General features: G+C 42.5%; 1 protein-coding gene across 2 annotated transcripts in view; it reads left to right on the top strand.

The window, feature by feature from the left end:
• Positions 1–19,292, top strand: part of NRP1 (neuropilin 1) — a 128,066-nt gene extending 108,774 nt beyond the window's left edge. For both annotated transcript variants that reach the window (XM_035130126.2, XM_035130125.2), the window contains exons 13-18: positions 968–1,027; positions 8,680–8,817; positions 11,072–11,343; positions 12,331–12,424; positions 13,716–13,772; positions 15,941–19,292. In XM_035130126.2, the coding sequence (XP_034986017.1) occupies positions 968–1,027; positions 8,680–8,817; positions 11,072–11,343; positions 12,331–12,424; positions 13,716–13,772; positions 15,941–16,233 (914 nt within the window). In that variant the 3' untranslated portion in view covers positions 16,234–19,292. The remainder of the gene's footprint in view (positions 1–967; positions 1,028–8,679; positions 8,818–11,071; positions 11,344–12,330; positions 12,425–13,715; positions 13,773–15,940) is intronic.
• The last annotated feature ends 3,742 nt before the right edge of the window (positions 19,293–23,034 follow it).

The raw sequence follows: 23,034 nt of genomic DNA, 5'->3' as shown, positions 1-23,034 counted from the left end.
GAAGCTGTTCAAAGGCATTGGCTATTTGGGCTTATCCATCCAGGAAGTTAATATGATGCTGAATTTGCTTGGGACTTGTTTTTTCTGTGGCATCCTTCTCAACCAACAGGCAGCTCACACTTTCTCCTCATTAAATTTGGGCCTTCCTGATCCAGGGATAATGGCATTAGGGTAATAAAGCCAATATATATCCACAGGTTACCCAAGTGTGGACATTTTGCTCAGTGCCATCTGATTTTTTAAATTATTTTTAAAATAGATCTTTTTAGAACTGTTCTAGGAGAGAACAGCAGTGTTAAAAATAAAAATTGCCCGTGCAAGTAGAGGAGGCAGGAAAGGAAAAGGTGAAAGGCAAATGTTTCTTGAGATAAATCATGTAAGGGGGCCCTTTCCCCTCTCTCTCCCGGAAATAGAAGTGGCAGCCTTTAGTGTGAGCAACATGTTTTCTTTGCCCAGTTTGTTTCACCCTGAAGCCCCTGCCTGCCTAGTCATCCTCTGCTCTTAGAATCAGAATCTTAGAGTTGGAAGGTACCCAAGGGTCATCTAGTCCAACCCCCTGCAATGCCCTTGCTGCGAGAGGTTCCTCAGTGGGCTGCTGTTGGGGCCAGGCATGACATGACACATATTTTATTTTGCAAATGTTTATATGCACAGTGCAATCTGGATGACACCTTGTACGCCTCCTTCCAGTAATTCCTGCAGCCAAGCAGGTCCAAATGAAAGTATTGCTCTGCCTTCCTTTGGACCACATCAGCGAAGCTGAGAGAGGGAGGGATCTTGTCATCTGGGCAGCCAAGGACCTCCACACACAGTGCCTAGAAAACCAAATCTTGAGCGTTTTGAATTTGGGGTTAATTTATGCACGAATGCTCACATAGCTAGATGCATAAGCAAGGAACTTTTCTAAGTTATTTACATATCTACTTTTTCTGTTCTATGTGACATATCATATGCAATTCCTTTTCAGGCAGTACCACAGCCGTGAAAACAGAAAACCCAACAGCAGCTGACACTACAGTACAGCCAGGTATGATGCTTTTCTTTTTAAAAAGTGTTTCCAGTTAAAATAGAGTGCATTTCACAATAGTTATCTTGCGCCAAAGACAGATATAATGAATTGCAGGACTCTCTGGCTTTCCATCCCTTCAAACTCTCTGAAGTATAAAGTAGCATCTGGTCTCCAAGCTCAGTACAGTAAATATTTTACTCCTTCCATCCACATGTATGTGCAGCACAGAACTAGCTTCCCGTCTGTGTCGTTGCATGCCAAATGGTGACAATACTACCCAAAAATTCACAGGCCAAATCACACACTGCACTTTCTGAGGTGGGGTGTGTGTGTGTGTGAATAAATAATTTGTATCTCTTCTGTGACAGAATATGTGTTTGCAAACTAAAAAGGAACAAAGGCCATAAATAACCGAGGAGGAGGCCATCCTATTTTTAGCTTCCACCATTCTGCAAAACCCGACCCAAAAAAGCAGTGTGTGTTCGGTTTTCCCCTCCACCACGGAGTTGGCAGTTTTACAATATTCTTTTCTAGCAAGAATCCTTGAAAAGAGTTGTGCAAAGTGCTACGATAAACTTGGGCAGAGAGGAGAGAAGCTGTTAGTGGCAGCTGGTCCTTTCTCCCCCTCAATCAATACAATAGCTAATAGCTTTTTGAAAAGCTCTTAATTTGCAGTTACATGGGGATTCATAGTAGGAGTTCTGGCCATTTTTAATATCCTGTATGGCTTGAAAGGAAAGAAAGACAGAATGAAAGAAAGAAAGAGCATTTCCCCAAAGTTCTCCAACAGTGATCAGCACCAATGTTAATTTTGTTGTTGTTAATAATTGTAAAGAGGGGAACTGGTCACTCCTCGGTTACTCACATTTCCTTTATTAAACTGCAATCAGGCACAGTCTCCAAAGTAATTTATTAGCAGGGTGTGTATGTGTGTATAAGTATTTCCGCTACAACATGACACTGGAGGCATTGCTACAAGCAAAACATAAATGTATTAACAGCATTCACGCTTCCTTAAAGACAACTGTGTTTCAAGCCTGATTAGCCAAAAGAGAAGGTGGTTAATTGCAAAGTTGTGTCTCTTAACCTTTGGATTTCCATGTCGTGAAGGTGAACACTTTCCCCAGCTCAAAACTGTTTTCTTCCTCTCAAGATTGTTCAGTCAGCATAGGCTATTGTGAGCAACATCCTGCCCTCTTATTTCTTGAGACAAACACATTTGTATCTGTGCTTTTGCAGACATTGTATTGATGTTACAGACATTATATTGGCAGTTACATTACTAGATTGTTTGATTACTTTCAAGTACGTGTGCATTCTGACATTTATAGTTAAGTATCTTTTATATAAGCTTCCAATTTAAACAAAAAGGTGAGCTTTCTCACATTTCCTAGGTCTCATTTTATTTCCTAAATGATCCCACTACCACCTTCCCTGTGCAGTTTAAGGAAGCAAGAACTAAAGTTGCAAAACTAATTCATTACTAGGGAATGCATGCAGTGTGCAGTGCTTGCATTCGGGGACAAATGGAAAACCAAACTGAATGGTCCCCCATTTAGCTCAATTTCCATTTGTCTCAAAATGTCTGCTCAGGGGGTATGAATGGGCACCAATGGGAGTCTCATTCAAGACCCGTTTTTGAAGAAAGGAAAAATGTCAAGGCAATGAAGCACATCCTACAAGCATTAGCTGAATGCCACCCCTTGCAAGAAGTCATGGGCCTGTTCAGCACTGTGGGGGAGATGCCAGAGCTACACTCCATTCAAGCTTCCATTCATGCAAGAATTGTAAACTGCCAGGTCCAAGCTCCCCAATTCAATCTTTCTTTCTTGTGATTCAGCAAATTACATGACATTGAGACCAGTGGGATGTACCACTGGTACATCAAAGTGACAGAAGCTTGGGAAGTGTGGGCTGCAAGAATGAACTGAATTCCTTCAGGAACCTGCAAAAGCAACATGGAACATGTACACTTACAAAGTGCTTGGGCAGAAATGTTGTTCTGATGCTTTTGCATGTGTACCCTGAGAAGTGAGGCTCACTGAGGTCAATCAGGCTTACTCCCAATTAAGCAAACATTAGGAGTGCAGCTGTAAACCTTCTAAGGACACTGCATATATTTTTCCAGATGTCCGTTATCACCCTGCAACAGCTCCTTGCTCTAATCAATGTTCTTCACACTACTGTAAACATTCTAAAAGTAACATTTGCAGGGGCACAGATAAAATTGCCCTGTCAAGGCATTGAGCTGCTGCTGCTGCCGCCGACAGTTGGTGACAATTGGTGACCGTTAGTGGCCTCCATGTGAGGGTCCTTAATGTGCAAGCCACCCTTTTGTCAAGAGTTCCCTACTGCTAAAAGTCCACACTCAAATTAAAAGTTGCATAGAGTGTTTCGAAATTAGTCTTCTTCAAATGTTCACCTTCTTGAAAATGGCATTGGGTTATAGCCAGCGTTGGTCTTGCCCAGAGAAGGCACACTGAAATTAATGAACATGGCTAACAGGCCCATTGATTTCAGTGGTTCTGCTCTGAGTAGTGCTTCATTCGATACATCCCTTTGTGTCTCCAAAGTGGAAATTTGATTGGTGGCATCCCATCCCTTCTTGCTTAAAACAGATGTGTGCAAAAAATACAACATGGGAGGGGACCCTTTGTAGACCAAGATAGACAAATGGTATTGCACAGAATTTGTCCAACTGCTTGTTCATGTGGAGTATTAATGATTCCAGCCGAGAGCAAGATGTGGCCAAGAAACACAGCTGTTGGCTACTCTCACAGGCCAGATTTGCTTTAATTACATAATGCCATGTACCTCTATGCTTGTTAAAGAGTCATATGGAGATTTTGCTACACATCACCCATTAACTCTAATTCAAACAGCTTGTTAGGCAACTAGTGCTGCCGTATTCTCTGGCAAACTGAAAATGTAGGAATTTGTGGGGGGTTTTCTGAGCAAACCTGCACTTCTGGTTCTGTTGACTCAAGGCAGTAGCTCGACTGCTAAGTCATTTTCAGATGCCAGCCCTGAAAGCCCAGCCAAGACATTCAGGGGCTTGTTTCAAGTGCTCTACATATAATGGAATAATTTGGAATATTGCAAACCAGCAAGCTTGTACTTACTTGAATTGGCATTTCCCTGCAATATATTTGTCTCATCACTTGGCCATCTTTTAAATTGCCTAACTGGGTATTTTAGACATCTGCTGTGTGTGTTTTTTTTTTAAAAAAAAAAACCAAACATCTGCACTAAAATCACAAATAAAAACATCTGCACTAAAATCACAAATGGGCAATTGTAAATTAGCATCAATTAATTGAAATAGTATGTTCAGTTAAGGTTTAGTTATAGGTAGGTAGCCGTGTTGGTCTGAGTCGAAACAAAATTAAAAAATTCCTTCACTAGCACCTTAAAGACCAACTAAGTTTTTATTTTTGTATGAGCTTTCGTGTGCATGCACACTTCATCAGATACAGGTTAAGTTAAGTTAAGATACGGGTTAAGTTCATCAGTTAAGGTTTGTGAGCAATGATGACAGCTACCTGAGTTCCATAAAGAGCTGGACCATAAAGAAGGCTGATCGCCGAAGAATTGATGCTTTTGAATTATGGTGCTGGAGGAGACTCTTGAGAGTCCCATGGACTGCTAGAAGATCAAACCTATCCATTCTTAAGGAAATCAGCCCTGAGTGCTCCCTGGAAGGACAGATCGTGAAGCTGAGGCTCCAATACTTTGGCCACCTCATGAGAAGAGAAGAATCCTTGGAAAAGACCCTGATGTTGGGAAAGATTGAGGGCACTAGGAGAAGGGGACGACAGAGGACAAGATGGTTGGACAGTGTTCTTGAAGCTACGAACATGAGTTTGACCAAACTACGGGAGGCAGTGCAAGACAGGAGTGCCTGGCGTGCTATGGTCCATGGGGTCACGAAGAGTCGGACACGACTAAACGACTAAACAACAACAACAACAACCTGAGTTCCAATGGAATATTTGAATTATTGTGCAATTCAACAGGCTGGAAAATTTAGCTGGCATGAATTCCTTCATATTGTACACCTGACCCACACCTATTCTGTAATGTTAGTGTGCAATATTTTTCAGGCCCACGAGGGCCCATATTTAACCCATTTCTGCAATTTGCCATGTATGTGGATTTTTTTTCCTCTTTCTCATTTCAAAAAAATTAAATGCAATTGATGCAACCTACCAGGTGTGGGTCACAGTCCATCAGCTGAAATCTGGTGCAGTATGTTTTCATTATCACAGGAATGCTGGTGGTGTAGGGTTGCCCTGCATTACCTCATTCCTGGTGAAAGAGAATTGAATTGTTGCACTATCAATCTTCCTAGTTGAGCTTGAAGCATCATCCGTCACGACAGCGAGACAATATTTCAAACATGAGTTCATGTTTGAGATTATGGGAGTTTCTTTTCATTCTTTTGTTAATTAGGGATAGGGTTTTTTTTAAAGGTGGACAATGTCTTTAGATATTGACCTTCTTAATGTTACCTGGTTGAGAAACAGAGGAGGGTTATTAATTTAGAAGTTGTCCATTGTCAAGTGGGCATTTTCTCCCAACAATGAAAGTATATTACCTATTTTGAAACTTTTTTTCTGAAAATCCAAAAAAACACAAAAGGGTTCAATTGAGTGGAATTTGTTTTTACATTAAAATTTCAGGCTCCATTGAAAGATAATGAACTATTTCATGTAAGACTACTAGGCACAACTAGACAAAATCTGGAAACAAGATATGATCTCATCCAGGCCAAAATAAGCTACATAATACCAGACTTCCCTTGTTTTACTGGGAGCTTCTTTTGAAGCCTATTTTGTATTTAGTTGGCTGTGGGCCACATTTGTCTCTCGTCCTTTCCAAATGTATTCATTTAAATGCTGCCATCTTGTGGGCCAATTAAAGTACATGCAAAAAAAAATTGATTTCTTTACTTACGATCATTGTTACCATCTACAATATAGTGTATGATTTGCAAAAGTAGAAAATAAGCAGCATCCCTACTAATTCCCCTGGCACACCACCCACTATTCCACCACGCAGCACAAAACCGCCAGAAGCTTATACTGCCTAGCAGACTTCTACAAAAATAACAAACCCATATCAACACAAGAATTACAAAACAAACTAGGGGGTACCCAAATGCATGGCCTCTTAAACAATCCAGTAGTAAAATCAGCAGCAACTAGGCCATTAACAACCTTCAAAAACCTCTCCTAACAACAAAGAGACACCCATACTTGTGAAAGTTCCCCACACATTTTAGAATCCTAATTTTCCAGGATTCTAAAACACACAGAGAACCATAGCTGCCAAGTCTCCCACTGAAAAATGCGGGATCAGCTTCTACGCATGTCTGGACATCCTGATCAAGTTTCAGATTACACCAAATTGGGAGGGGTGGCTAATACCCCAGAGGACAGGATCACACTTGAAAATGACCTTAACAGATTAGAGAACTGGGCCAAAGCAAACAAGATGAATTTTAACAGGGAGAAATGTAAAGTACTGCACTTGGGGGGGGGATGAAAGGCACAAATACAGGATGGGAGACACCTGGCTTGAGAGCAGCACAAGTGAAAAGGATCTAGGAGTCTTGGTAGACCACAAACTTGAGATGAGTCAACAGTGTGATGTAGCAGCTAAAAAAGCCAATGCAATTCTGGGTTGCATCAATAGGAGTATAGCATCTAGATCAAAGGAAGTAATAGTACCACTGTATTCTGCTCTGGTCAGACCTCACCTGGAGTACTGTGTCCAGTTCTGGGCACCACAGTTCAAGGAGGATACTGACAACTGGAACGTGTCCAGAGGAGGGCAACCAAAATGGTCAAAGGCCTGGAAACGATGCCTTATGAGGAACGGCTTAGGGAGCAGGGTATGTTTAGCCTGGAGAAGAGAAGGTTAAGGGGTAATATGATAGCCATGTTCAAATATATTAAAGGATGCCATATAGAGGAGGGAGAAAGGTTGTTTTCTGCTGCTCCAGAGAAGCGGACATGGAGCAATGGATTCAAACTACAAGAAAGAAGATTCCACCTAAACATTAGGAAGAACTTCCTGACAGTAAGAGCTGTTCCGACAGTGGAATTTGCTGCCAAGGAGTGTGGTGGAGTCTCCTTCTTTGGAGGTCTTTAAAAAGAGGCTTGACAGCCATCTGTCAGGAATGCTTTGATGGTGTTTCCTGCTTGGCAGGGAGTTGGACTGGATGACCCTTGTGGTCTCTTCCAACTCTATGATTCTATGATTCTATAACAGCACAAAACGGATTAAAATCTGGGGGTTTCCCATGAAAAACGGGAGACTTGGCAGCTATGTAGAGAACCCCTATGAGTGCAGGACTCTCCCCATTGCAGACAGTCACCAACCACAAGTTCAGGGACATCTGAAATGGCAAGGCAGTGGTGGTGCCAGCACACTTGTCCTTGCTGCCACCTTCACATACTTCCTTGACACCTTATTACAATGCTTGAAGATGGCTACAGATCACATCTGCATTTAGGTGCACATCTGGATGCAAATCTAGAATCTGGCATGCATGTATCTTCTTATCTTTGTTGAGGTACAAAAAAAGCATTCTGAAATCAAAACATAAATCATTCTTCTAACACTGAGAATAGTCTTTCTGGAATGCTGAGAAACTCTTGAAGCACATGCTCAGGAAGCAGATGGAGGAAACAGATTATTTAAATGCAGAGCAGGAATTGATGCATTGTGGATACCTTTCTGTGGCGCAAATAGGATATGAAGTCCATCAAGAAATTCTCTTAATAGTGTTTTCACATGTGGAGCATTCCCTGTTATTGGAAGAAACTGGACAAGATTGCTCTTATGCAAATCTCTCTATGCACAATGGAGCTCCCATTGGCAAATTGAAACAACAGAATGAATTTGAAAAGGATGTGACATTTGTTAAACATGGGGGGGGGCTCTCCATTTGGACACTGTGTGTTAAACTCCAATTTATAAGTGATGTGCTTTGTTGTCCATTCGTGAATTAATTTATTATGGACATTGGCAGATCTATTGATGATATCATGATATCGTTGCTTACCTGTGTCCCTGGCTATAGGCTTACCAAGTAGTAGCAACAGGCAGTTGGCAACCCACCACTTTTGTGTTCCCACAGTGGCCTGGACTGCTACTAGTTTGGAACATTGTGGGAACTTCAAAATGGCGGGCAGCTTAGAGATGGCTACTGCAGACTGTGACAATGCTCCTGCTGCCACTGTCCGCCACTGTCCGGTGGCGTCCTTTATTCACCGTCCTTTATTTTCTGGTTTCTTCCAAGCCATACTTTGCTGTTGCATCTAAAGCAGAAAACTGTAGCTTGTGCTTGCCCTACAATGAGGGTTGCCAATCACGATTTGAGCTGCATTCCACCCTTGCTCACATAGCATAACACCATGGTTTGGTGTTATGTCTGAACCAAACCATCCATCCTCTAACCATTTTCAGCAAATGGTGCAAGAGCCAGATGAATGTTGCCTGAAAATGTTGAGCAGACATTGACAGGGCATTAGGGATGGGTGTTCTATTTGGGGGGAGAGAGGGGCGTAAGAGAAAAATGTGATGTTATTAACTTATTATTGTATCTCTCTCTCTCTCTCTCTCTCTCTCTCTTCCTCCCATTCCTCCCTCCATTGCTGAAGAACTCCCAGCATATGGTTTCAACTGTGGTTTTGGCTACAGTTCTCAGAAGACAATCTGCCGTTGGGAGCATGACAGCCAACTGGACCTGAGGTGGGCAGTGGTCACCAGCAAACCAGGACCCATTCAGGACCACACAGGTAAAGTAGGGTTCACAGCTGAACTAGCAGTGGCGGGAGAAAGAGAGCACTGGGTTCAAAATCAAAAGGTCTTCCAGGGAACAGTATTTCATGTTACTGAATTCCACGCTGACAACAACAAAAAAAGAACTGTTTTACGATCCTTCCTAGGATTATGGTCAAATTGAACTGAATGTGCTACAGCTATTCCAGAGCCTTTTGTCTCCTGTATGCCTTTCAATAATACCTGGATCATGCTATATATGTTACAGATATATCTAGAAGTCCCTTAGCAGCACTTCAAGCCATCTCATGCTTGATTCTTGTTACCTTCAAAGTGTAATAAGCAATGGGGCATTTTGTGACCCACGTGTGCCTCAATTATTGGTCTCCTTTTCATCTATGCAAATGTCAAATGTGCTGGCTGTGACCCCCCCCTCCTCCCATCTCCACTTTTTGCAGCCCCTCTCCCTCCCTCTTTTTACTTAATGAGAATGACAAGGAAATTAGACAAAATTGGGCTCCTTAAATTTAGAGATGCTTTCAATTGAATCTTAAGACAAGTACATTTAGTTTTATGGGGTAGAAGGGGGGAAACTTATAATACTTTGACTATAAATGGTACTGTACAAATAAATGGCATCAAATTAAGCAAAAGGCAGTTATCTGAAACGAAGGCTGCAATAATGGGGGGAAATTGATGCAAAGTAAAATGAAATGACTTAGTGAGATCTGACATTGAAGGGAGGTTAAAAGCCATGTTAGCCATGGACTGACAAAATCTAAAAGGCATGCATAAGTTGAGCACTAATTAAGACAAAGTAGGCAGAGTTCCTGACCCAGAGCTGCAATAATATTCTTGAAATGAAAAATATTTGAACTTTGCCATCAGTGTCTGGAGGCAAGCACAACTTGTCCTCTCATTGAAAGGTTGTAGAAAAAAATGATACTCCTTAAATGTGGTTTTGTTATCATCAGACTTTTGAGTTTCAGGTGCCTTTTACATTCCAATGCTGTAATCTGGAAACATTTCCACAGAAACATCACAAGTTCTGGTTTCTTTTTTTTCTGCAAAACACTTGGGCTTGTCTTGCCAGTTTGTAAAAGGCTCTATGCCACACACCACAGCTGCTTTCTATATTTTACACAGAGAAGCGGAGCTATCAATGCATTGAGAGAAAAAATTAATCTAATAAATTAACTGCAAGATCACTGTAGGGAATGATTCCAGAACTGTAAGCAGGAATGCTGAGTGGCACAAGTGTTTGGGATCAGGGTACAAGATGTCTTGAATACCTTCGTAAAATCCATGTTTCACATATGTTTTTCTGCCATCTTGCTTCCGTTAAGTATAACCGGGCCAAAATGTGCATGAACAAGTTGCTAAGGTTGCCATTTTGTTTTCTTTTGTTTGTTTAATTTATACCCTGCCATTCCTCCAGTGATTTCAAGGCACTGTACATAATCTTCCTCACCCCCATTACATCTTCACAACAACCCTGTGAGGTAGGTTATGCTGAGAGTTGGTGACCAGCCCAAGATTTCTCAGTGTATTTGATGGCTGAGGAGAGATGTGAAAAGTGTAGCCTCCTATGGTCCTAGTCTGACACTCTAACCCCCACACCACACAGGGTCTCTCTTTACAAACTAGAAATTATACCACCTCCTCCCACCAATTCCTTCTCTCGTCCTGCCTGTCTTTGTCCCTCCCTAGCTGCACCAAGTAGGAATCCACAGCAGACAGGCAGTGTATAAAATGAAATAATAAATAAGTTCCTCTCAACTGGGGCTTGTTTTGCTAAGCAAACTCACGGCCTCCTTCTGTGGTGCCATGGTCCCTTCAGCTTATCCTGCCTATTTATGCCTGGTGTCCCATCGAGACTCTCGTCCTTTCTGCCAACACCAGCTTTTCAAAACAGGTTGGACTGCAACTCCCATCATCCCTGGGCCATTGTCCACATTGACCAGGAACTGATGAGAGTTGTAGTCCAAAGGGCAACAAGTTGGGGAAGGCTGGTCCACACCATCACCTGAATAATCCACAGTGCCACATGTTCTCTTTTATGGGACAGGAATATAGATGAAGGAACAACCCTGACTTACTTGAAAGGAATCGATGCAGCCAGAGAGAGCACAGGGTAACCTGCAAGACGCCCTTCATTGCAATCTATTTTTCTAAAAAGGCTAGATTAGTTTTGGAATACTTGCGGTTCATCAGGCTTAAGGGAACCAAAAGCGGGCCATTATTTCTAATGCAGTATGTTTGTCACAGCAGGAGATGGCAATTTCATTTACTCACAAGCTGATGAAAACCAGAAAGGCAAAGTTGCACGGCTCATCAGCCCCATCATCAACCCGCAGAACTCTGCAGTCTGCATGACGTTCTGGTATCATATGCTGGGCGAACACGTTGGCACACTGAGGATCAAGCTGCGGTACCAGACGCACAGAGAGTATGATCAGGTCTTGTGGATGCTGACTGGAAATCAGGGGAACAGCTGGAAAGAAGGCCGGGTCCTGCTCCATAAGTCTGCAAAGCATTATCAGGTCGGCAAATGGATATGGGCACAAATGTCCCAAACTTTTGGCTTGAGGATAGTGGGTGTGGCTGGGGAGGCAATGTAGCCTGGGGTGAGTCCTGAGAGCCACAGAGAAAGTCCAGGAGAGCCCATGATTTGAGTTCCCCACACCTGATTTAAAATGATCTCAAAATGGGAAAGACTTCTCTCAGCAGAAGACCTTGAAGAGCCATTGCAGTCAGAGCAGACCGTGCTGGTCTGACTCAGTATAGGACAGGTTCACATGTTCATCATGCCAGGGCCCAGCTATTATGGGCATTCAGATTTTGCAGTCTGTATCCCGTGGCGGACCCTATACGCAGTTGAGTGCAATTGTGATGTCAAACTTTTAAAATGTCACCTTTTTTCTTCTGGAACAAGGGTTGTTTCTCACTCCAACTTCTCAGTTTCGTTATCTTAAAATGTTACATAACCACCTTTCAGCCACGCTTCCATATTTTAAAACAGGATGAAAGTACACAAACAGAATAACAATACAAATAGAAAGACAATACAAAGCTGCTGCAGCTAGAACAACTATTAAACTTTGAAAGTGTGGAAATTTTTTAAAAAATAGATTCTTTCCCTGGCACTAAAAGGGTAGCAAAGCTTGTACCAGCCAAACCTCCCGAGAGAGTGAATTCCACAACTCCTTCACTACCTCCAGAAAAGCTGAGAAACCTATGATATATCTTCAGCCTTGATAGGTAGACACACAGATCATATGTCTCTCTACTCTTCAGTGGCATGTTGGCCTAAGGCAGGCATCCCCAAACTGCGGCCCTCCAGATGTTTTGGCCTACAACTCCCATGAACCCTAGCTAACAGGACCAGCGATCAGGGATAATGGGGATTGTAGTCCAAAACATCTGGAGGGCCGAAGTTTGGGGATGCCTGGCCTAAGGACTAGTTAAGGATTCTGCTTCTGGCTATTAACTCTAAACAAACAAACAAACAAGTCATTTAATTTTTCCAGGTGATGGTAGAAGGAGAAATTGGAAAAGGAAATGGAGGAATTGCAGTGGATGACATTAACTTTGACAACCACATAGCACCTGAGGAATGCCGAAGTAAGTATCATCTGACAAGAGCTACCAGATAACTCATTCAGAGCACTATTAATTCTGATGATGGCGGCTGTGTAAATAGATACAGGATCCTGCCTCTATGTAGTAAATTCTTTATCATTATTTTTCTGACCCCAGTGTTGCTGCAGCTTACCTGGGCAGGACAAGAGTGGGCCAGAGGGGCAGCTGTTGGGGCTATGACTACACATGGGCATGAGCATCCATGCACCCTCAACATTGCTGTCTCCTTGCACCCCAGTCCAGGTAAACTGCAGTGACGCTCATGTCAGGAGGCTGGCTCCTCCCCAACGCACAGGCTGCTACTGGTAATACATCGTTTTGTAATAGGTTCTTGAAGGCATATCAGAAGGAGATTTGACGGCAGCCGCCTCATGGCTTCAAATGGGGCTTGTGATGAAAAGCAGTGCTTGGGGAGGATATTTCCCCCAGAAAAGTAGCAGGTGGGAGGAGAGTGCTGCTTCCCACCAGCAACATAATCCATTCCCTCCCATCACTTTCCAGCTCCAAGACCAGAAATAAGCTTGTTAGAGGGGGGAAATAGCCTGGGGAAGGGAATGCAGCAGGGAAGCGGTTGGCAAGTGAAGGGTTTAGCACCCCTCCCATCTGCTATTTTTCTGCTTGAAATCATCCCCATCCTCCATTTATAGCTATTACAGCTGTAGACTCCAATCTAGTTCACCCCTTGGTGGGTGATCTTCAGAATGCATAACAATAACCACTCACATGAAGAAGCTGGTTATTTATAAGAGAGTTGCTCCCTAGCAGTCTAGAAGCTGACTTCCTATTTAACCTCACATGCTCCTTGTCATTTAGGTGGGTTATTCCTAGATGGGATTGTGGTCGAAGGGTTCATATTTCATAGTTCATACAACACATCCCAAATCCCTTGCTTGCGCTCTGCAGCTAGCCAAACTCTTTCTTGACACTAAGGGCTGCTTGTATATGATTAAGTGTTTTACAGCACCGGGCTCCAAAATTATAAATACAATGAATGAAACATGCTAATTTTGCCTACTGATTTTCATTTTCCAGAGACAGAAGCCCCCTGCTGATAACTCTCAAACTGTGCCAAGTTGGGGCAGTGGGAGGATTTTATTTTTAACCTCCCCCCCTTAGCTAATTTTGGGAGACCAGTGTAATGAACAGCTCTGTCAAGCTGACATAATCATGCTCTAAGGCAGGAGGAAAATCCTCAATACCATTATTGCCAGCATGATAGCCAATCAGTATTTGTCACCCTAATAATCAATGCCAATTCTCTTTCCTTTGCCAGAGTCAAACGACGCAGGGAGCAAGAAAGCCAAAGTAGAGCCAGATATTAATCAAACAGGTACAGTGTTTAAAATAATGATTTTATTGCCATGTGAATCTTGGCAGCATATTAACTGATTTTAATCGCCATTCTAGTAAGATCTCTTCTGTGTATATGTGCAGGGTTTGACTGTGTACAGCCCATGTTTCATTTTTACATGGGTTTTTAAAATGTATAAAATCCCCTTGAAAGCTGTTAAGCCTGGGACAGACAGTAGCAGACAATAGTTGTTTACAGAATCAGAGAAATGTAGAGGAGTTAGAAGTGTACTCAAGGGTCATCTAGTCCAACCCCCTACGATGCAGGGATCGCGGTTAAAGAATCCCTGACAGATGGCCTTACAACCTCTGTTTAAAATAGAATCCTATAACTGTAGAGTTGGAAACTGTTGTTGTTTTTCAGGATATGACAGGTGGTGTGAAAGGGATCGTTGCCAGTACTCTAGGAGCTAACAATCATCATGATGGCAGTAATCAGCAAAATAACATAAAAAGAGGCATAATAAATATGGTAGATACTCAAGTATGCCCAGGCTGCTTTTCTGAAAAGCGTGTCTAAACAGTGTTGTTTTTAGGTGATGCCTAAAAGCACAGAGAGAAGCAGCCAGCTGCCTCTTCTGTGGCAGGGACTTCTGCTGTTTGGGCACCACCATCAAGAAGGCCTTGCCTGGAAATGCGGCAATATGCAGACTGGAACGCAGCTGTGTTTGAAATTTGCACTTTTGTCATGTGTTTCTTTGACCAAAAGATGTGTACAAAAAAGCATATATCAGAGGAAAAGTGTGCACAACAAATACTTATATTACTGAAAATAAAGTTTTAAAAATGCATTATATTAGGGGGGAAACCGCTTGCACCAATATGTATATTAAACAAAACTGTGTGCAAATGATATGTAGATTTGGTAAAATGCACACAGAAATACCAACAAACTCCCATGAGGTGAAGAAGAAGGAGGAGGAGGAGGAGGAGGAGGAGGAGAAGGAGAAGGAGAAGGAGAAGGAGAAGGAGAAGGAGAAGGAGAAGGAGAAGGAGAAGGAGGAGAATCACAAACTGATGTGGAATTGGGGAGAACTGAACTTAAGATAGCAAAACTGACAGATTAATCTTCCCTACTCCTGCCACACATTCCTGCCAGGCATCCTTCAGATGGCAGTGAAACAAAGCATGTAGGCTGGTTCATATAAAAATACAACATAAGAGCCAATGGCCTATTTGGTTCCGGATCCTGTTTTCACAGCCACCACCGAGATGCCTGGGGGGAAACCCCAACAGGATCCAAGGACAAGATCACTCTCCCATCCCAGCAACTGGTATGGGCAGAAGTCATCTGAAATATACTCAAGAGTTGTGTTGATTTCATGCTCTTTATTTCAGCTCATGGTAAACAGTGAGTGAGTGCTTTCCCCCAAAACCTCTAGGATCCTACCTGCCTATTGTTCTAGGATCCAAGCTCAGTACATAACAGGCTCATACACAACCTGATAGTCCTTTAGATATCCGAATCCAAAACTGTTTCAAAACCAGCAATAGAACTGGGCCATACCTGTCAAGTCTCCCGCTGAAAAATGTGGGATCAGCAGCGGCACGGCACCGGAAGTTGCATAGAAGCAACTTCCGGGGTGGCTCTTCCCATGTGTGGGCACCGGAAACTGGGCAGAGCGGCACTGGAAGTCACTTCTACACATGCCCGGTGGCCATCTTGGTGGTAGCCGCATGGCAATGGCCATCTTGGTGACGGCTGCCACCATGTGGCCACCACCAAGATGGTCCCCCGGGCATGCGTAGAAGCAACTTCCAGTGCCGCTCTGCCTGATTTCCGGTACCCACACATGGGAAGAGCGGCACCCAAAATGGAGGCTCCCTGGCAGGTAGGAAATCCGGGGGATTTCCGGGATTTTTCTCCATTTGGGAGAATAGCAGGAAATGGATTAAAATCCGGGGGTTTCCCGCGGAAAACGGGATACTTGGCAGCTAAGAACTGGGGCCAGAATTAAGTTAAAACACATTGAACACACCCATCCATTAAAAGGGAACAAAAGGACCCCCATCTCAAATGTATCAAGCTCCATCTTCTGTCACTTAACACACACCATTCAGATCCTCACGCCTGCCTTTCATTCATTCACTCCCTCAGCTTTAGATGCCCAAGTCACATCCTCACTGTTGCTCTTTGTTCCCCTGCAGGCTTTACTCCCGATTACAGTGAGAATGGGGAGACTTTCAACGACAACATCTCCAGAAAGCCAGGAAACGTGCTGAAGACTCTTGACCCCATTCTAATCACCATCATAGCCATGAGTGCACTGGGCGTGCTTTTGGGGGCGATCTGCGGCGTCATTCTGTACTGCGCCTGTTGGCACAATGGGATGTCAGACAGGAACTTGTCTGCCCTGGAGAACTACAACTTCGAACTGGTGGATGGTGTGAAATTGAAAAAAGACAAACTGAATGCACAGAATACTTACTCAGAGGCATGAAGATGTAGGAGCAGCTGAAGAAGTTTTAGAGAATTGAGGCAGAAGAACATGTAACCAGCTTAAGGCTGGGGAACTGTGGATCTTCTATTACTGTACAGCCTGGAAACTGCGTTGAGGACGCTGAGCCAAGCTTTTCTCAGGAGCTTCAGTGAGTGTAACAGATATCCTAAAACTTGGACAACAATCTGTGTTAAACAATCTGAATCATGTACAGTCTACTTCTGTTTCTGTTTTAATTTGAAATAATCAAATGCTGGTGTTGAGACCAAGTATGATTGACTTAAGAAGGGATGTTTCGTTTTGCTTTCGTTTTGCCTTCCCTCCCCGCCTCCCTCTTGGTTTGTTTCCTTCCTCCTTCCAGCCCCCTCTGCAACTTTTGATGAGCAAGTTTTACTTTTTACTGTGCAAAAATCCAAGATGCTGTCACAAAGTGTATTCCGGTGGGGGTCCTTTAGATGGACACGCTCTCTGTAGCTCAGTGCCCAGAAGAAGACTAAAACATTTGGGAGTAACGGCAACTTGGTGGTTTCCTGAACCTGTATTTGTGTATAATTGCTTGTGTTGTGCATAGGCAAAGGAGGGTTAGGGGTGTTTTTGAAACAAAACAAAAGTACTGGTAGCATCAGTACTGGTCTAGTGTGTCAGCTCTGTTTACCAAGCAATACAGTCAGAATTTTATTGATGTTTCTCAGTGTTGTGCTAAACTTTGTGCTTGTGAATTCCATACAAGAAACATGTGCCATCACCCAGAAACAACCGGCGAACCAAGTGTACTGCCTAACACTGTAACAAAAACAAAGCAAAAGTCCTTGGCACTGGCTAGTGTGTGTCCTCTCAAGTGCCTTTTTGTTTGTACTGCTTCTCATTGTGTTATCATCAACTCCAGCTTTGTCTCCCTCGCTCTCGCTCTTTCTCCAGTTAAAAGTCCTTGTCCTTGTTACATACCCTAAGGGCTCAATGACTAACGAGAAAGTATACTTTAGTGTAAGTAAACCTTGGGAAGGCAAGGGCTTAAGGAAACGGGACAACCTGGTGGCTTGATTCTTCCACCTCCTTGTATTTCAGTTTCATGTCTCTGGACCATTTTTGTACAAAGCTGCAATGTTTCCTGCCTTCCTCCTCCTTTTACGGTTCTTTCATATAGAATGTATTTTCAAATATAAGCGATCTCTCTCTTGCTCTCTCCTCCTCTTTGTCTCTACGTAGATTGTTGCATAAGCATTTGCCATTGTCAAGGAAAGGGAAATGCAGCTTTAATTTGCTGGTAATGGCAAAAATAATTTTATTAGACTTTTGTGTTGTGTTTTGTTTTGTTTTTCTAAAGTAAGGGAAATTTCTTAACTCTACCCTCCAAAGTTGAACTTTGGGTTTTCTTGTTAACAGCATAAAGTGACAGTATCTGTTTTCCCCCCCTTTAGTAAGCCATGCATTCATATTAATAGACGGCAATGAATAATTTTTCCTGCAAAGTAAACACCATTCTTGCCATCTCTTAGCCCTGCTATCCAATTTAAAGGGGGTCGTCTCGGTGTTGGATTGATTTGTGCTAATTAGGGTTACACTGATGCTGCTACAAATAGATGGTGCTTATGTTGGCTTGATCAACAAGTTGCTTGCTAAACAAAATTCAGTACGTAACATATTAATCCTAAATGAGGACACAACATTCAAATGGAGAATGTACCAAACCACATGGGGATTTTGTTGCAAATTACTCTTCTAAGAGCACTGTGTATACAAATTATTTGTAGGTCCACTTCCCCCCCCCCTTTCAGGAACAGCTGACTTAATGTTGAAAGTAATGTCTATACAATGTAATTGATAACTGATGCAATGCATTTAGGAATTAAATGATTTTCTGAAATAAGGTCTTAAATGACCAGAAGAGTCACCACAAGGTGATTTTGCCACCTCAGTGCTGTGCGTATGGCAAATACTTTGTTCAAATGCACCTTGACATGGTGGGAGCTGGCATTTACTGTAGCAGAGCAAACCTTTGGAAACTATGCTTTGCTCCGGGAATATCGCCCACACAAGGCTGTATTTCAGGCTCAATATTTACCCTGAGAAAAATCACCTTAACAAAACGTAGCATGTGAATCAGCTTTTAGATATCCAACCTATAGTGAAATTGGCTCACCTTGCCAACTAATTATCCCAAAGGGAAGAGCAAGCTCAAATAATTTTTGACTGCACTTGTTTCATGTAATATTTAGTTGTGTTATGTAATTATTGACTCTTCTTTCGTCACATGAGCATCTTAAGATCCGCGACCTAAATACATGCAAACATCGTTTAAGGTAGGTGGGTTTACTTGCAAAGACATGCACTTGGCAGAACTTGTAAGCAATGAGCCAAGCTCATGTGTCGTCATTGAGAAAAACTGGTTCACACATGCATGAACATACAAATGAAAAAACTGCCTTCCACTGAGTCACATCATTGGTCCATCTAGCCTGATATTGACTATAGCGACCTCCCCGAAGTTTCAAGTAAAGAAGGGTCTTTCCTAAGTCTGCTGTATGATAAGCTTTTAAATCTAAGTGTGCTGGAGATTGACCTGGGCATGCGCTGTACCACTGAACAATGGCATTTCCTTATCACTTTATCTCATCACTTCATTATTCAGCTTGGGGTGATTCTCAGTTAATTCTGTGAACTATCTCCACAGAAGAATATTGTGTTTTGAGCTGGTGCTAGATACACTAATGTGGTTTTTTAAAAAACAAAAAAACTTTGATACATCATTCACACGTGTGGATAATCACTGGATAGCACTACAAAACACATCATAAACATGCATGTGTGAACCAACCCCAGTAGAGTACAACCTCTACTATACCAAATGTTATTTAGTGCAGAACCAAACCCAGAAGCAGCATGTTCTCTGCTCCAGAGGACCGCTTAAAACCTTTTCAGTGACGTTGTATGGATCTTAAGTTGCTCATGTGAAGAGAGCAGTATCACAAGCCTCTCTCCGGGAGCAACATGGAACATGTGAGCATGAATATAGACTCATGACTATCACAGAGGGGAGGGGGAAGCCCAAGTAAATTCATTCCAAAAAAAAACATTTCAATTTGTTTAAATGGATGCGGGGTGAGCTATTTGTTTTGTTCTAGTTGGAACAGCAAAGCTTTTGGCTGCAATCCACCAGGCACTGCCAGTGTGCATCCTCCATTTGTTTCAGTGTGTGCCAACTCCACGGAAACAGATCAAGGTCTACAAAAGTAGTGCTTGGTGCATTGCACCCTTTTTCCTATGGCTTCATCTAAAACTTCCCGTGCCAGCAACTCAATGCCTGTGATGGGGAGCATTGGCTGCTGCGCCACTGTCACATCCCAGAATAATAGGGAAGGGGGAGTTCCATGAATATTATTCCAGCATGGGGCAGATATGTCAGCACAGACCTTTGGAGAGCTGGTGAGCCAGAGTGCAAATTTGTATGAACGGAATAAGGAAACCCCAATGCTGTGGCTGTTTAATGCTAGAACGGAAGAACAAGGGATATGATTTCTTCAAACAGGAATTGAATGAAAACTGCCCTTTCAAGCAAAGGAAAAACGATACTGCAACTTTAGATGGAAAAGAAAGTATCTTGCACTGATAAATATATTTAAAAAATATATGTTTATAAAGTTATTAATTTGTAAAGGCAGTGTTACGAAATGTTCAGTTTATATTGTTTTAGATTGTTTCATAATTTTGAAAGTGTAAAATAACATATTTTTTTCTTTATCAAAAAAAAAACTTATAAAAATCTTCTGTAGTAAAATGAATTCATTTTACTGGTATATTATTGCTTCATGTTTTGTACCATCATAAAATTTTGTGCGAATTTTTTTACAGAAATTTTTTATTTTCTATGACAATATGACACTTTTAAATTGTTATTTCAAAATGAACAGCAAAGCCTTAACTTTAAATGACGTTTGTATTCTCGGACACTGAGTAGCATTTAAAAAAGGGTTGGGGGGGGGAACACATAGGATTGAATTGTAATTTAAAATTTCCAAACAATGACTACTACATTCCAAAGAAACAGTTGAATTAAACATTTTCATAAAATACCCCATACCTTCATGACTTTTATTATGCTTACAGCTGTACTGGTTTTTTAAAAAAACAGCTTGCCTTTTAAAAGCATCTTTTAACAAGCACAGATGTTAAGATTCTCACCAGCTAGTCTGAAAACGTGCCTGAAAACAGACTAAAACAAGGCAGCACTGAAGGCAATTCCATGTTCAAAATCCACCTCTGGAATGTCCAACATCACATTATGACGACCGGCATTAGCTATCAACTCTTCAGCTCAAAGTTCCTCACCGAAACTCACGCACTGAGTGAGCTTGCCACAGATACCCCAGACAACACAATCTTTGCATTGAAACTTTTTTTTTCCTGTGCATGGATGAGCCATTTGCAAAAGCCAACTGAATGGGAGAAAAGCAGACCACTGCCAGAACTTCCCATTTCATAGAATCGTAGAGTTGGAAGGGACCCCAAGGGTCATCTAGTCCAATGTAGGAATCTTAGCTAAAGCATCCATGACAGATGGCCATCCAACCTCTGCTTAAAAACCTCCAAGGAAGGTTGGTGCCATGGAGGTCCTAGCTGATCAGTCCCATAGGGATGCTGGGCAGGCAGGCAAGCAAGCAAGTGGCTATGAGAACTTGCCCAAACAGAAAACGGACTCCTCCTTTATAAGAGACAGGGTCAGACAGTGGGTGCTGGTCCATTAGGAAAATTGAGGCACTGCCCCATCAACCTCAAGTAGTGCCCAACTGCCTGATTTCTCACAACCAGCCCAGGGAGGTGGCGCTGCCTGTCATCTCCCTGCTCCATAGTCTCTGTGTTGCCCTTGTAGAACTTTGTAAGGAGAAGGATGAGCACACAAGTAGAATGAGTTTACTCCAAGCCTGACATTGGCTCTGGTTCCAGCTGCTGTCGGGCTCCTTGCCTTCCACCTCATCATTTCCAATGGTCGCCCATCCACCACTTGATCAGGTGGGACCTTTCTGGGCCTGTGAGTCACTGCTAAGGTGCTAAGTCCAACAGAACTCCCTGGCCATTCAGAACAGCAGTGCTGAAGTATAGCAGAAACCCACGATGGCAACTCCTTCACATGACAAGCTGTCATACGGTTTGCTTAAATTTTGTCCCGTAAAAAAACAGAACTTCAATCCCCAGTTCAAGACCGCCTGCACTTTACCACTGCAATAAGAAACCTGCTCCATGCCTCTCACATGCCCTGCCCTAGCACAGGAAATTGAAATAAGAGGTTTGGGACTATCATGGTCAAGTCACTCACACACATTTAGTCCATTAGGCTTGGGAGTGTGGAGCCTACAAATGCAAACACTACCAAGGGGGTGGAGGGCATGTTCTGGTGCAAACCCCAAGCTGTTAATTTTACTTTTTAAAATTGCACTCACACACCCCTTTCTCTTTTCTTTCCAAGAGATCTTATCAGACATATTCCAGACAGGCAAAAGCACTCGGGGAGGGTGCAAAGCAGGGGCAATGAGGAAGTTGCCTGGAGAGAGTTCTGAGGGCCAGGTGGAGAGGCATTTGGCCTGCTTGCAGGCTTCCCATTGGCACCTGGCTGGCCACCTTGAGAACAAGATGCTGGGCTAGATCAGCCATTGGCTGATCTAGGCAACATAGTCCAAGGAATGAGAGAAAGATGGCAGCCACAATCCCTACACATGTGTGCCTTCTGTTTCATATCCACCAAGAGTTTTTGCCACTGAAGGGGATGCAAATGTCTGCTGCTCATTGAGGAGTTCCTATGTATGTGAGAAAGGGCCACTGTGAAATGATCAGCTACAGCAAGACAACTAAGAAAAATGGAGATTTCTGTCCGATCCTCTAGAGGCAGATAACTGAAAAGATATATTCCATTATAATATAACTAATGCTAAAGATTCTTTTTTATTTAAAAAAAATGTGGTTGAGGGTAACCAGAGGCATGAGATACAGCGGAGAGGAAGAAATTAATGCTTTAACAAATCATTGCTCTGCGAGTCGACACGCTAGTAGGCACAAAGAGCAGGATACAGTAATTATGAGCTGTAATATGAATTAGCTGGACTGCTGGGATCAAGTACCATTCATGTTACTAAATTTAACACTTATCTGACAGTCAAAACCAAGTTTAGAAATTGTAACTCCAGGGAAACTAAAACTGCATAACCATTTGGTGTGTGTGTGTGGTTTTTTTTTTAAGAAAAAAGAAAAAAGCCAAGTGGAGCAATTATGAATAATGAAAGGCAGACAAGGATCAGATTTAAAATAGCACATGCAGCGACAGAGATACATACCTTCTTTCCCAGACTATGACAAAACTGAAGCTATATTAAACTAGGTATGAGATAAACCTTGGTGTCATATTTGAGGTAATGGAGTAGGAGGAACCAAAGCAGAAATGTGGATGGGAAAGAACCAGAGGCACAACTGAAGCTTTGCTGGCTTCGCTCCCATTGTTAAAGAGTTAAGCTATGGTTTGTTAGATCATTTTTTAGCATTTTTTTCCCTAACAATATATGTGAACTGATGTGATGAAAACAGTGCTTCTCTCTTATGGGTTTATGTCTTTTCCTTGGATCCCATAGCAATGACCATCATCACCAGCACTAAATGTATTACCTGTTCTTCACCAGTAAGTCTCAGGTTACAACAATTCAGAATTCAAGACAGTAAAAAGCAGATTGCAATCACAGCAATCTTCTTTTTCTTCTTCGGCGATCACTCGTATCCGAGTAAGATTGTCTTCCATAAACACGATTTTAACAATGGGTC

This window comes from Zootoca vivipara, chromosome 12 (assembly GCF_963506605.1).
Source record: "Zootoca vivipara chromosome 12, rZooViv1.1, whole genome shotgun sequence".
NCBI lineage: Eukaryota > Metazoa > Chordata > Lepidosauria > Squamata > Lacertidae > Zootoca > Zootoca vivipara.
Note: the sequence above shows the minus strand (reverse complement) of the source record. Positions and strands in the feature narration are given on the sequence as shown.